This window comes from Glycine soja, chromosome 16 (assembly GCF_004193775.1).
Source record: "Glycine soja cultivar W05 chromosome 16, ASM419377v2, whole genome shotgun sequence".
NCBI classification, from domain to species: Eukaryota; Viridiplantae; Streptophyta; class Magnoliopsida; order Fabales; family Fabaceae; genus Glycine; species Glycine soja.
Genome location: NC_041017.1, coordinates 37407065 through 37422232, shown reverse-complemented (window position 1 = coordinate 37422232; position 15168 = coordinate 37407065). Strand labels below are relative to the sequence as shown.

At 28.9% G+C, this 15168-nt stretch overlaps 1 protein-coding gene across 2 annotated transcripts; it reads right to left on the bottom strand.

Annotated features, from left to right (window-relative positions):
* Nucleotides 1-2429: 2429 nt before the first annotated feature.
* LOC114389460 lies at nt 2430-9690 on the bottom strand. 2 transcript variants are annotated; one of them, XM_028350145.1, is made up of 6 exons: nt 8695-9690; nt 4860-5077; nt 4515-4758; nt 4313-4398; nt 3794-3885; nt 2430-3097 (listed from the first exon to the last, which is right to left on the bottom strand). In XM_028350145.1, exons 1-6 carry the CDS (start codon nt 8827-8829, stop codon nt 2823-2825), a joined length of 1050 nt encoding a protein of 349 aa, XP_028205946.1. In that variant the 5' UTR covers nt 8830-9690; the 3' UTR covers nt 2430-2822. The 2 variants fall into 2 exon arrangements, with proteins under 2 accessions (XP_028205946.1, XP_028205947.1); XM_028350146.1 differs by having other exon boundaries at nt 4860-5044.
* Between the last annotated feature and the right edge of the window lie 5478 nt (nt 9691-15168).

Sequence of the window (15168 nt, the reverse complement as noted above, 5' to 3'; positions counted from 1 at the left end):
AATTGGGTATTACCATATTTACACTAATTATGCATACCTAAATTCAAACCAATTAAGTAGGTAAAAAAACATATATATCTATTATAGTTTTTTTTTCTGGTTTTGATTACTATTCATACTTATTAACTTACTTGTTTTATTAATCAAAAATATTTAATATTTTGAATAATATATATGTATATATCATTACTCTACATTTTTATCTCAAGGTTTTTAACCGACATCTGATGTCTCTGAAATAAATGTCAGAAAGAATAATGTCTAAAACTTGGATCGACTAGCCATTTGAACTGTGAAATATGTCTATTATTGAGCTTATTCGATTTAATACCAATTTAACTATAAATTTAAATTCTTAAACTCATCAAATCAGGACTCGAGTATTGTCAATTTAATTTCAATATTTTATATTTTGATTCATCATCGTTATAAATTAATAAAGAATACTTTTACGTAAACGAAAAACGATTATATTTCTGAGTAAAATAATCATAGGTTCCCTATCAAATATATATTACTATAAAAAGACATAACTCTTCCATACATGAATAAAGCCAAATAACTAAAACACTTCTAAAGGAGTGAATAACAATTTACAAATATAAAAATCACACTTTCTCTATCAAATTAAATATAAATATTCTAGTAAGGACGAGATGTAAGATAGCCTTTTCACATATGCACCAAGCCGAATATAACTCAGATCACTTTTGGTAAAAACAACTATTAAACTATTAAAAAAAAACAATGAAACTCCAACTTCAACAATATTAATGACAGTGACAATCATCATGCGCATTCGGAAAAAGAGACAAAATGCAAAGGTGAGGAATATAAGCATTATAATCAACAAAAATTGGAGAATAAAGTAAACTATATATTTATCTAAGCAACATAAAAATTGTGGAGAATTATGGAGAAAAACTCTAATTTGATTCTCCAAAATGACATGCCTTATTGTATTAGTTATGTACAAAAAAAATGTTATTAATATTAGTTCCTCAAAGTTTTATCACTAAATTAATTTTCAAAATATTAATCTTTTTCTGGCTTCGTTTCAAAAATTTAATCTATGCCTCGTAAAGATGTTTTTAACCATCACTTTGATTTATCCTTTTATAAAAAAAAATGGTGATATTAAGGGACTATTTCATCAATAAAATTCTTGGAAAATTAATACGATGACAATTTGAATTTTTGAGGGACTAAGTTAATGATTAAAGTTTCTGAAAGACTAATTAATGTGTAAATTTAAAATCGAGGATAGCGATATGAGGCATGCGATAGGTTGACGTAGAATTACTTAACCACCAAGAGTTTTTATAGTAAGAGATTCTCTTCAGTTTATGGATTGGAGAACAAAAACTTAGACACACAATGGCCACTACTTTTGTGAGGCAAAAATTTGGGGGTTGATGAAAGACCAGCAAAAGAGTCTTTCCCTCGCTGAAGGCTGTATTTAGTTTAAATTTAGAAAAATAATTTTACAAATTTTAATGTATAATTGTGAATTTTAATATAAAATGCAAACTGCAAATTATATGAAACAAACAAAAAATCATAGGTAAGTGGCTTATGGGCCACATCTTGTCCAATAACGTAGTGCCCTTTTCTTAAAACCTCGTGAACATGAGCAAGACATTTCTTATGATTTCTATAGATCTTGTTACTCATCCTGTCTTGTGTTTGATATTTGAGAAATTTACGTCAACAAAATCCACACACATATCTCAATGATCCTACTCACAGGGACGTCTCAATGGTCCTGCTCACAAGGATTAATGTTTCCTACCAATTTAACGCTGACCTGATTAGGGGGAAACAATTTAAGAAAAATTTTAATCTTTTATGTTGTACTTTTAATATTATCCATTAGTGTTTTTTTTTTTCATTTTCATTTTATTATGATTTTTTTTTATTTTTTTCCCTCTATTTTTCCTTTCTTTTAACTAGATGATCGAGTGGCCTGATCCGAAACCAAATTGATTACCATTAATCAATCTAGATCAGAATATCTCTTAAACACAAACCAGCTCTACTCATGGTCATCCCTAAACCTCATCTTTTGAATCCTTGTACTATAAGAATGGATGTTTTTCTTCTTTTCTTTTCTTTTTCTTTCAATCATTAGAAAAACCTTACAACATGGTCAAAAAACGGATGCTTTTCTTTCTTATTTTTAACTTTAAGAATGATTGCTTTTTTGGAAAATAGTAACGGATTGAAAGTTGGAAAAGAATAGAACTACAAATACTTCTTTACAACTAGCAAGTGCAGCACTTTACGCAAAAAAAAATTGTTAAAAGTGGTTGAACCAATATTGGTTTTACATAAAGGACCAGTTATGTTTTCTGCTCTTGGCCACACAAACTGGCCAAGGCATATGCCATAACAATGATGCTAGATTGGGTCCCCATTATTGTAAAAGCTTATCCAAAACGACACTAATAGCTTCTGCCCATAAGATTAAAAAGTACCAAATATACAAAATTCAACTTGAAGACAAGTTTGGGAAAGAAAAAAAAAGGTCTATAGTACAAAACATATATATCATAGTTTAGTTACCTAGAGCAAACTGTTATAATCTTACTAAAAAAAGTACTAATAAAAAATGGTAGGTAAAAAAAACTCACCCCCCATTAACAAAACTTTACATTGCATGGGGTTATACACTCTCTTCTGAGATATAACTCCTGAGTTTCTGAATGTGTCCAGAATTTCTCAAAGGGGAACCTTTTTTCCTTAGCCGGTGTCAGAGTTCAAAGCTAAACAAAGGGGCAGTCAGTGAAGGATGGAGATGGTGATGTCTGAACTCAGCCAATTTACAAGGTGTTGTTGTGTAATGTGAAGAAGTTGAAGTCATGGTGATGGACATTGAGCTGTTTCAACCATGAGTCTGCTGCACTGTATAGATAGGATATCTTTTCATTGTCATAAGGCTCAGGGTTTAGCCAAATGTCTCCTTGCATTTTGTAAGTTGCAAGCCCAAATGGAAGAAGCGACACATGGCCACTGTTCTTTTCCTTGCATTTCTCTCCTTGGATGGAGCAATGTAGATCATTCCCTATGTCTATGTCATCACACTCCATAGCACAATCTGCAGTCACACATTAGAGATAACATTATGTTTTGAAAAGGAATGAGATCAAGGCCAGCTTTAAGAGAAATTATGTGAACCAAACCACAGCCAAGAACCTTGGGGGTGATGCTTGCTCATCGAGTCTCTTTTTCATCATGCAATATACCAAAACACAAATTTAAAAAATGTATACCAATGCTATATGGATCAATAAAAGTCTTATCCTACTAGGTGAGGTCAACTATATGGATCACACAACGCCTTAAAGACCAAATTGAAAAAATGTATACCTATGCTTTATACAGATAAGACATGAAATAGTGTGTATCTTGGCATAGATTTTAGAAAGAAATAATGTGTAATGGATATCAAATGCATGTCTCAATACTTATGCATGTTTATCTAATGACCTAAAACTCATGCAGATAAACAGACTGTATAATATTAGATTGAAAATTCATCAATACCGTACTCTATATCCTTTATCCAAGTAAAATTTGGATTAATGTAATCGAATGTCAAACGTGATTTTCATTACTTCAGGGGTGATTAATAAATGAGAAAACTAGCAAACATCAAACGATTTGAATTTGATCTGACTGTACAATATACCACCACCTCCTAAGCAATAGCAAGAACTACAACTAATTTGATCTGTTTCTTCACTTTCAAGAAAACAAAATATTGATTGGAAAAAAAAATACATTAAGATACCTTCAAAAGATGATGACAATGTATGGTAAGTGAGGAAGCATGCTTCCAAATCCTTTTCAGTGTTCCTGCATGGGACCGTATAAATTGGGTACCTATTCAATGATGAAAAGTCAGTATAACATCTCTCTACCATGGAAACTAACAGAGCCTAGTCATCTTACATAAAGTAATATAAACAAGATACAGAAAGTACGAATTTAAAAGTAATAAGAGTATTCTTCAAACCAATTTATATCATTGTAAGTTGTAACTAAACTTCATCTGGTCTATAAAATCATAAACAAAGACAAACTTTGTCTTGATTTATAACAACAAAAGCCTTATCTCACTAGGTGAGGTCAATTACATGAACCACACAATGCTATTTAGCTTAGTTAAAGACCAAATCTTCAAAGATATATTTACAAAAATAAAATGGTTTTCAAGACAACGCAAACAGTTCACATGTAACAGATAGTTCACATATTTTATCCAAGAAAAAAAAAATCACATGTAACAAGAGCAACAAACTATGCTCACCAAGAAACAGCCATCCAACTTGCTGGGGAGAGATCCACACTCTTCAATGTCAATAATGCCGGGTGGCTTTGAGCTAACTTGTCTATCTGAAACAAGAAACAATCAAAAGTGATGTATTGTGCGAGTGCAACATCCAAATACATACTATAACCATTGAAAAGAGGTGGTGAAAAGTGAATGCTACTTGACAATAAAAGAATACCTTCTCTGCTAGTGGAACCCTTGAGTAAGGAGAAGCCATCTCAGTATACTGTAAGTAAAGGTAGCCAAGCTTGTTATCCCTTAGCCATGAACCCTCCTGGTCACAGCTTGAATCCTCAGAAACAGCATCCTCCCAAGCTTTGCTGGAATTGTTACTTAATGATCTAGATAGGTTATCACTTCCACTATCCTCACTCCATGAATCACTTTCAAATTCAATTCCATCACTATCCTCTCTCCGATTGCTACAAAACAGAAAAGGGGAACATCATTTAGACCATTTTGTTGACATACTTAGTATATAAGCACACATGACAAGGTATTATTTCTATTGTTTCCTATGTACCGAGAAGCTGCAACAGATTTGCTGGTGTAGATTTGGATAGCAGATAGATAAGGAACATAGTACTGAGTCACGGTATCACCATCCTCCAACATCACAGGAGTACCGGCACCATATGCGCTCCATTCATAATAGCAGTCCCAAAGATCTTGGAGAGTGAAGTATTCAACTGTGTCCTTACCAAGAGGCTGCCAGAGGGGATTTAGATCATTAAAGCAGCTCTGCAAATGACATGATCAAAGCAAAGAAAATCAAGGAAACAAATCACCAGGTTAATGGTCCTTCTCCCTTCTAATACAATGAATAGCAATATTTCTTAATTGGATTAAAAACAAGAAGGAAAAAAAGCACATTAAATCACATCCAGCACTAACACAACTTCACTTCCTCTCATCACCTGACTATAAACAATAATCGTTTATTGCAAGAGAACAAATAATGCAAGAGTAAATAGTGTATACATTGATAATGTAAATGGTTATTACATTGTCATCCAATTACAAATTGTCAAGTACGGTAAATTTGTTAACTTTTTACTATGGACCAGTTTGTTTAAACTTATTTGTTGAAATAAGCACTTATTTTAATAAAATATTAAAATAAGTAGCTTTTTTATTTTTAGTGTGTCTAAACTACTTCTACTTATTTTAAGAAGCAAATCCTATCTTCTTGAAAAAGTGCTTGTATAAAGAACGCTTATTTTAAAGTTGCTTATATAACTACCATAAAAGTCATGCCAAGAATATTTTTTATTGATTGGCAAAGGTGAAATTTTATACTAATGTTACCTATTTGTGTCGAATATTGCAAAAGAGATTATTTGTTAGAAATTAAGAGTTAACATGCAAGAAAGACACCCCTGACTTCATCTACAGTGCTATTTTAACTACCAAAGATAATGTTTAGGCTACAAGAGAATATGTTAAAAATAGGAATAGTTGGCAAAAGAAAAATCATTAACCACTATAAACAGTAACAGCTTAAAAAGCAAAGATGCTAGCAGGTGTATATTCCACAATATTGTTTTTTTTTTTTTTTGTTTCCTTCACCTGCCTAATTTTCCACAGTCAAAAAGCATTGACTGATTCTCTAAACAACAGATGCTAATAGAAAAATCACATAATGAATGGCTTTGCAATGTCCAACCAAAAAAACAAGCAAATAGGAAACCTCAGAGGCCAGAGGACACATCTTTCTGAATAATAGGTTGCCACATAAAATTGAATGATATTAATACTAGGATCAACAACATTTTTTCACTGGACCACCAATCAAAACTAGTGACCTGTGCACACAAAAAGTAATGATCAATTTCCCCGTCACACACGACACATAAGGTAAATTCTTAGCCGCCAGAGACATATACACTAATCTCATTAAAGAAAATTTAATCATTTATCTTTAAAGTTTGGCCTTGTCCTTTGAACCACAGGCCAAGACAAGAAGAAACCTTTAATTTCTCTCCAAATCAGATCTAGTATCAATATATCATGATTTCCACATAAAAACCCTTTGACTAAGAACAATTACTTATTATTCATCATCCATGCCTTAGTAAAACAAAAACCCACAGTCCCTCAAAGCAAAATATCACAAAGATTTACAGATTTTTTATGGTTTTTTCCCATTCAGGGAATTGGTACTCTGACTGAAATTTGTCAAGTCAAAAAATAATTGGAATTAAAAAAAAGTGGTCTCACCCTATCCTTCCTATTCCAGATTTTTTTTTTTTAAATTTTCTACCAAAAAACGATTGGATTTGGGTTAAGTAAGTGTAAGTGTTATCAAATTCGAACCTTACAAGCAAAGTGTATTAAACTTACCTAATTAGTTATTAACTTTACATTTTTTTCAAACAAATTTGCCGAGAGTAATGGGTAATGTCTCGTATCCACGCAAGAAGACTAATCACACAAGTGGTGTAAAATAATTAATGAAATTCGTAAGTTGAGAAAAAAAAATAAAACGACTTATATCTATTTTTCTAAACCCAGAAAAATTTAATAAATATAAAGACAAAAAAAAAACGAGGATAGCAGGTAAATAACAAACAAAAATAAGGTGTCTTTTTCCCCAACTAAGAAAAACTTTGGTGTCAATATCAACCATGGGTTATTAAACACTTGTTTACTTTATGTACAATAATAATAGAAAAAAATGAAACGTGGAGGTAGATTTTTCAAAAGGCATCCAATGGATATTCCCTACACAGGAAAAAAGGCTTTGTATCTTTACGACGCCGTTTCAGAATTTTCATCATTAACTTCTTAATGCTTCCTCTCACCGGTGACAGATCCCTTCAACGCCACAAATTTCACAATCACAGTCCCGCAGAGAAAACGAAAGACAAGCAAATAAAGAAAATTGATAATAATAATTCAAATAGAATTTAAACAAATGGCTATTTATTAATGGAACCATAACTCATTTGCCACTAACATATTATCATTGAATTTGGTTATTAATTTGAGATACACATTTTATTAAAATTAAAATTTTAAATATTTTTAATCAACAGTTATGATTATATTTTCTCTTTTAAAATATATTCCGAAAGAAGTTAAATATTTATGAGAGTTGACAATTGTAACAATATTCATATAGCATTCAATGGATTTTGAAACATTTATTGAATACTCAAAAGAAGAGAAGAAAAAAAAGTAACCGTGGCTGATTTTATTATTTTTAAACAGAATATTTCCAAAATATCTTAACTGATCATGTTAATAATTTTGGGAATTACTACTATATTTGAAAAAGTATCATTTAATATTTTTTTTTGTTATTAAGATATTAAATGTATATTTTATTTTTATTTAATATTTTATTTATTAGTTATTAATTGCGATAGAATACGACAAAAATTTACTAGAAAGCTAATAGTTTGTTTAAACAAACAATGGTAAAAAAAATCAAAAATCAAAATCAACAATTAAATCTTAACAAATTTGACTGATCTAAAAAATCTTAACAAATTTCGACTAAACCATATCAATATTTTGTGCTATGCCTGACAAATTTTTTGAACAACATAAAGAAAAATTTTAAAAAAGAAAAGGCACAGATAATCTCATTTATTATTTGATATCACACATTAGACGAGCACAAGAGTATATGTTTAATTTTTTTCATATCCACCTTCGGTATTCCCAATTTGAAACTAAGAACCGAAAAATCAAAATCAAAATATATGCAGATAATATTAAATTAAAGCTAAATAAAATATTTTTTGAAACTAAAATGATAAAAAATAATGCAGTAAAAAAATGTATATCCACTTATCAACTAGTAGTTAAAAAATTCCATAAATATCATAATAAATACAATTTTAAAGTAATTATTATAAAAATTGATAAAAAATACCTTATATAAAAATTTCTAATTGAATGGAATAATATAATATACAAAGTCAATATACAGACCATTTACTCAAATCAAAATAAGGGATGTTATTTAAAAGAGAAAATAGATTAATATTATTTAATCATAATCATCATTTATTTTAATTATTTGACGATATAAAAAATTACACGGATAATGCATAACTATAAAAATATTTAGCCCTGTAATCATTCATACAGATAAACAGGAGGGAAAAAGGAAACAATAAAAATTGGACAAAGATCCAAAAAAATATTCTATTTCCTATATGTGGGAATTGCAGGAATTAAAAAAATAAATAAATATAAACAACCACAACAAAACAAACAAACAAACAAACGCACCGTCCGATGAATCGGAACAAAGAGAATCAACCCAGAGAGACAAATAGTAGTACTTGAACACGAACAAAAAAAAGTGAAAATGAAATAAAATAAATAAATAAAAAATGGAATACCTTAGGTAGAGTCTGAGAAGGAACATCAGGAGTGACACATTGAAGAAAGCGTTCCAGGTTCGAAGGAGAACTTGCGGAGCAACACGTGAATAAAGAGGTTGTGAAGGAGGAAGAGGAAGTGGTGGAAGAGGGCATTGTCGTTTCTCAGAGATTTTCCCGAGAAAGTGATGGAAAATTTCTCAAAACCCCACAAGAGAGTGATTGAGCAAATGGGTTTTAATGCTTTTCTCTTTTGGATATATAGGAAGCTCTCATGTCTCTCTCATTATGTAGAGCGTGTCATATAAGGGACTAAAGATCATTTTTTTAAATAAGGGTAAGTAGGATACGATGTGGTTTTATCAATCTAAGATTTTATTTTTTGGGGGAAGAACTTTGCTACTTTCCTTATGGGAAGAGATTCGAAACATTTCATCATGGATTTGATGGGGTGGGGGTATCAAGAAGAAGGTTAATTAAAATTGCAAATGGGGAAAAAAAAAAGGAGTGGGGGTAAGAGGGGATGGTAATAATAATTGCTAAAGAGAGAAAGAAGCAAATGGACAAAGTGCACCTACTCAATATTTTAAGGTAGGAAATGCAAGGAAATAATTGACCGTTCTGGGTCTTTAAAATGCTTCAATATAAGAAAGGTGGAGGATTCTTTGATGACCCAAATTGAAGTTGAAGGAGAAGAAGAAGAGAAGAAAATGTAACTCCTTTTTGGTGTATGTTTTTTGTTGTTGAAGAGGAAGCGCTTAATCAGTTACTCTATTAATTGGAAGATAAGAAAAACGGATTTTGTGGCCCTTTATGCTGATTTTTTGTTGACAAAATTGACATAGAAAAAGAAGATTTATAGAGAGAGAGAAAGAGTGTGTGTTTGAGATTGAAAGAGAAACAAACAGAAGAAGAGAAAGAAATAGTGAATGAAGAATGAGAAGAAGTTATGTGATGGCGCGTCGCGGTGGCCAAGGAGAGAGAGTTCGTTTCGCCGCGTGATAAGGTTCAAGTGTTTGTCAGAAGCTGTTTTTCTTTATGTGTATTATTATATAGTATGTATGTCCAAAAACTTTATAGCTAAAATAAAATCTTTATTTCACAAATTATTAATATTAATCTCTTCAGACAATAAAATTATTATTATCACATCTCAATTTTTAAAATATAGTATTGAAGATTGAAGATTTGGTCGAGCAATTAATTATGCTATAAATATTATCTTATATTACTTAATTTTATTAAATATTTTTAATATATTATTAATTGGGTATTAATTTTTAGTATCTCTTAAATTTTAATTAATTATTTATTTAATTTAGTGACAAGCTTGTTTTTGTCTTCATCTTCAAGTTTTTATTCTTAACTCTGCTTCAATTTCTTTTATTTTTATAGTTTCAGGTTTAAATTATATAATATTTTATATTGATAAATTTGGTTGCAACATGAAGCACGTGTCGAATATCTTTTAGGATAACGTAACTAATAGTGGGGTCTGCGATTTATTTGTGCAGAAATAAATTATTGGATAAATTATTTTTTTTCCTTTAATTTATTGGGCACCAATAATTAGTACCCTAAAAAATAAAAAATAAAAATTTTATTCTTTTTCATGTATAATATCGTGCGACTATCATATGTCAGAAAATTCATATTTATTTGACTTTGAAAATGTTGCTGTAATTTTATTCTTTTAACTTAATTACATGATATTTTAGTCCTTAAACTTAATTATATAATATGATTATTTTTATTTTTAAATTATTAGGATGGTGATAATAAATGATATTTATTTATAATGATAAAAATTAAATAAAAAATAATTATCAGATAATGAAATAAGAAATGATATATTTTATATTTGAAATCATTATTAATTTATTTATTATATTTTAATTAAGTTAAAATTTTAACAAAAAATATTATACCAATAGCAAACAACCATATAACTAAATTGAAAATAAATAAGCACATGAAAATTAAATTATTTTTTATAAGAATTAAATTAAAAATATGTATTATGTAAATATATAGATATTTATAAACAATTTATCTGTAACAATCAGTATATTTATTTAATTAAGAATAAAATTAAAAAGTAAAGCAATGTAAAATAAATCATTTTATATGATAAAAAATTAAGACAAAATTAAGTATTTTCATTTTTTTCATCTTTTTCTCTATTTTATTTTTATTTTATATATTTCAACATGACTAATATGAAAAAATGAGTTATATTATATACTCCAATATGATACCTATAATTTTTTTCTCCTTTGAAAATATAATGGATGAATTATATTTTATGTTTAAATTTATAGTTATATGTTTTAAATTAAAATTATAACAAGTTGTGTCCTCTAATACTCAATTGTTAAACAATAATATAAAAATTGCAAAAAATTGTGTAAGAAAATAGTTCAAACACTTTTAAATTGATCAATTATTTTTAACTGTTTTTCATCATTAACATTATTTCATAAAAAAAAAATAGTCTCTGGTCCACTTTATACAAATTCAAAAAACTAATGTTAAAACTAATTTATTATATCTTTTTATAAATTCAAAAATAAAATTTTAATTTTCCATACAGGACGTAACTATTAACACCTAACCAATTGAAGAACAAAAATGATATTTACCCGAATTATATTACCTTCTAGAGTACTTTAATTTGGCTATCCTCCCTAGATCATGCGCCACACTGTAAAATGTAAAGTTACAATTACATTTGAAAGTGATGAGTGAATAAATAAAATAAAATAAAATACATTTGCAGGTTTAATAAAAGTACAGAAATTAACGTCTAATGACGACTATAAAGAATTTTATATTATTAATTTATTATAAATTACTCTTAATTTGATATATTATTTTTTATTTTTAATAAGATTTTAATAATTATACACTAATAATATAATCATCTAATATTAAATAATCATTAATATAAATTTTTAAATAATAATTATAAATTTATCATACTTAATGAGTTATAATTAAATAATTATATAAAATTATTTTACATTATAAATATATATTTCATTTCCTCTTTTAACCAAGTGTTGTGCAGGCCAAATGACCAAATGGAAGCATTTTTTTGTATTGTTAATTATCATTTACAAATTTATTTTAAATTATTACTTAAAACAGAATAAATCATAACATCCATTATGATTTCTCGGTTAAAAGTCATAATCAGACTTTTAAGTTAAAAGTTATAACTGATATTATGACTTTTATTTTTATTTTCTAAAATTTAAGACATCTAAGTTATAGGTTTTTTTTTGTTTTTACGACTTTAATGTTGTTTATTATTTTTAATTTTTTTTTATATAGAAATCATAAATTTATTTACGACTTTTTTTCTTTGTTTTCGTACATTTTTAAATATATATATAAATTATTTTTTAATTTAATTATTTAATAAATTATTTTTTTTAATTTTATTTAATATTTTCTATATTTTTCAATATTATTTTATTTAATATATATTTTTAAAAAATTAAATGGTTTTATGTAAAATTTTCTTAATTTTTGGTATGTTATTTTATGTATCCACCCAAATGCCTTTTGACACTTAGAGAGAATGAAAAAATCAATAAATACGGATAGATGATATGATGTGATAGGAATAAAGAAAAAAAATATTGATACATTATTTAAAATAAATAAATGTTTAAATATCATCACCAATTATAAATTGATGTTTTCATTTGTCGACCACATAAATGTTTTATTCTTTAGTACTCTTGGATACAAGGTTATGAAATTAAAGGAAACAGAATTAGGTTGAGTCAAACTATGCAATTTATTTTTGGCTTACCAAAAAATGAATTGGGTTGTATTAACTTGTTTTTAACAGACACTTATGATGAGTCAATCTAAACGGGTCAGGTTAGTTTATTTTGACACCTTCATCTGAGAGTGTTAGACAGCTAGGACCTAATTTATAGGTGTCAAAAGTAATACAATATAATAAAATTTGTATATTTCATCCAATTTTGTCTCTTGAGAGTTAACCTTTCTTTAAAAAAAATATTTGGACTCGAACTTTCAAGTTGAAATTTCAAAGTCAGGTCAACAAGTTTAACCTTTTCATCTAAACCTCTAATTATATACTAACAAGGTTACAAAGTCGTTATCCACTATGATTAGAAAACATAACTTGTTATTGTGTGTTTAACAATATTTAGTTGATAGTAAATTAAATAATTAGATAAATGTAAAGTCAGATTCATTAAGTAAATGGGTTATTAATAGAATAGATAAGTTTAAAAAAATAGTAACTTGTGCATAAGATTTAGAAAAACAAAATGGACTAAGGGAGGTGAGAAAAACAAAAATGATGGGTGTGGATAACATGGGCATTAGAAATTAGAATGGTTATATTATGATTTTCGCTTTCTCACTAGATGTATGGTCCAATAAACCTTTTTTGTGTTTACTCTGATGGGCTGGTAAGCTTTGTAGCCCGAAAATTGGTGTAAGTTGATTTTTGTAAGGGTGTTGAATCCTGCACCTATTTTTTTGTATCCTACACCTTCCTCTTCCAAGTAAAATTATGATAATACCCTTAATGAAGTCTCAACCACAACTTCTCCCCCTCCCCCAGCAATGCACGTCCCCTTGCTTCCTCTTTTGTGGCCTTCCTCCTTCGACTTGATCAATAAGTTCTTACTTCCTTCCTTCCTCTTTTGTTCGTTTTTAGTGGTGTAGGTTTTGGTTTTAGGTTGAATGAGGGTGGGGTTAGGTTTCAGTTTGGATGAGGGTGGCGGTGGGTTCTGGTTTGGATGGAGGTGAAGGTGGGTTCATACTAGGCTTCTAGAATAGGTCTTCTGGAATGACTATTCTGGAATGGTTGTTCTGGAAGACTATTCAAGGCTTTTTTTTAAATAAAAAAAAAATCTTTTTAGGTCTCTTTAAAATTTTCTCTCAAAATTATTTTGTGGATTAAACTTTTTTTGTTTACCTCTATAATTATTCATTGACTAAGAAATATATTCATCCATGGTACATTTTGTTTTAGAATTTGTATGATTGTCCTTTGTTCTTCAACAATATTATAATATTTAATCATGATTGACTAAGAAATATATTCATCCATTGTAAATTTAGTTTTAGAATTTGTATGATCACCCTTATTCCTCATCAATTATATATTTTTAAAGTTAACTTGGGAAGATAAAGGTGGAAATTCATACTTCTTTATGAAATTAACTAGTATTTGGGGTTGTAGATTGCATTAATTCCCACCACTAACTCTGTTTCCAGAATGTTCATTTTGAAAGTAAATGTTAGGAATGATATTCTTGAAGGGGTGTTCTAGAAAGTAATATTGGGCTTACTTTGAAAGAAGCACCTATACTCCCAAACAAGCTTTCTAGAATGGATTTTTGACTTCAAGAAAGGCCTATCCGAAAGAAAAATATTTCGAAACAAGTTTTTTTTGGAAAGGTGTTACTTTCGGAATAGATTTTCCAGAAACCAAAAAAAAAAGGGAGATACAATGTGCCGAAATATACATGGCGTGGAGAGTTGGAGAAGGAAAGCATTGGAACCTCTAGTGTAGTTGGAAGAACACCTTAGTTGGAACCTCTGGCACTGGAAAACGAATGTGTTGTGAGAAGAAGAGAAGAAGAAATGGAAGGGTCTACGGGAGGAAGAAGGGGAAGAAAAGGAAAAAGATATAAGGGGTATGGGTAGGTTGAGATTTTTTAAAGATGGGAGGTGCTGGATGTGATTAGTGAGGTGTTGAATATAAAATACATTTAATGATCACTATATGAATTAAGGGGATTGTTATTTTGACCTCCTAAATTGCTATTCTCACTCTATATTGTGAAATGACCAACCTACCCTCCTTCCTTCCCTACCCCCCTCCCTCACACTTTCCTCTGTCTAGTTGGACACCCCCCTTCTCCCTTAATCTATTTATTTGTCTCTTTTTAGCTGTAGGTTTTTTTAAGTGTGTTTTGTGTTGACGATTTGTCTTTTTTTCCTACATTTAATTACAATTGAACTATGATTATTTTGTGTAATTATAATATCATGTGTACAACAATAAAAATCATATTTTTGTTGTATCTTTTTTTTTTCCATCCTAAGTATATACAACTAAAAGACAATTTCATTGAATACTTATACAACACAATCGTATTTTTTATAATAAAAAACTTCTCTTTTTTTTTTTTGGCTTTACATATCTACCCTTTTGAAAATATAAGTGAAGACGACTGTTCACTCTCAACAATAAAGTCGACAAGTGATAATGTAGGCATCAGCAATTAAAATGTTACCCTCCTTCATTTACGAACTTTATGAGCCATTACAACCTTATTGCAAATGAACTAAGAATACGATGAATGAATTTATCACGTTTTGCCTAATGTACAACCAGACATATCCAGCAATTTATCTACTCATCACTATTGCTTATACTGATAAACTAATTCCAATTAATCATCGCAATTAGTTAAGCTGAAATATGACCTTACC

Coding starts and splice junctions, on each gene's coding strand:
- LOC114389460 (XM_028350145.1), bottom strand. CDS start 8,829: ATGCCCTCTTCCACCACTTCCTCTTCCTCCTTCACAACCTCTTTATTC. Junction 4,759..4,859: donor AAATCTGTTGCAGCTTCTCG/GTACATAGGAAA, acceptor TCTGTTTTGTAG/CAATCGGAGAGAGGATAGTG. Junction 3,886..4,312: donor AGTTGGATGGCTGTTTCTTG/GTGAGCATAGTT, acceptor ATCATTGAATAG/GTACCCAATTTATACGGTCC.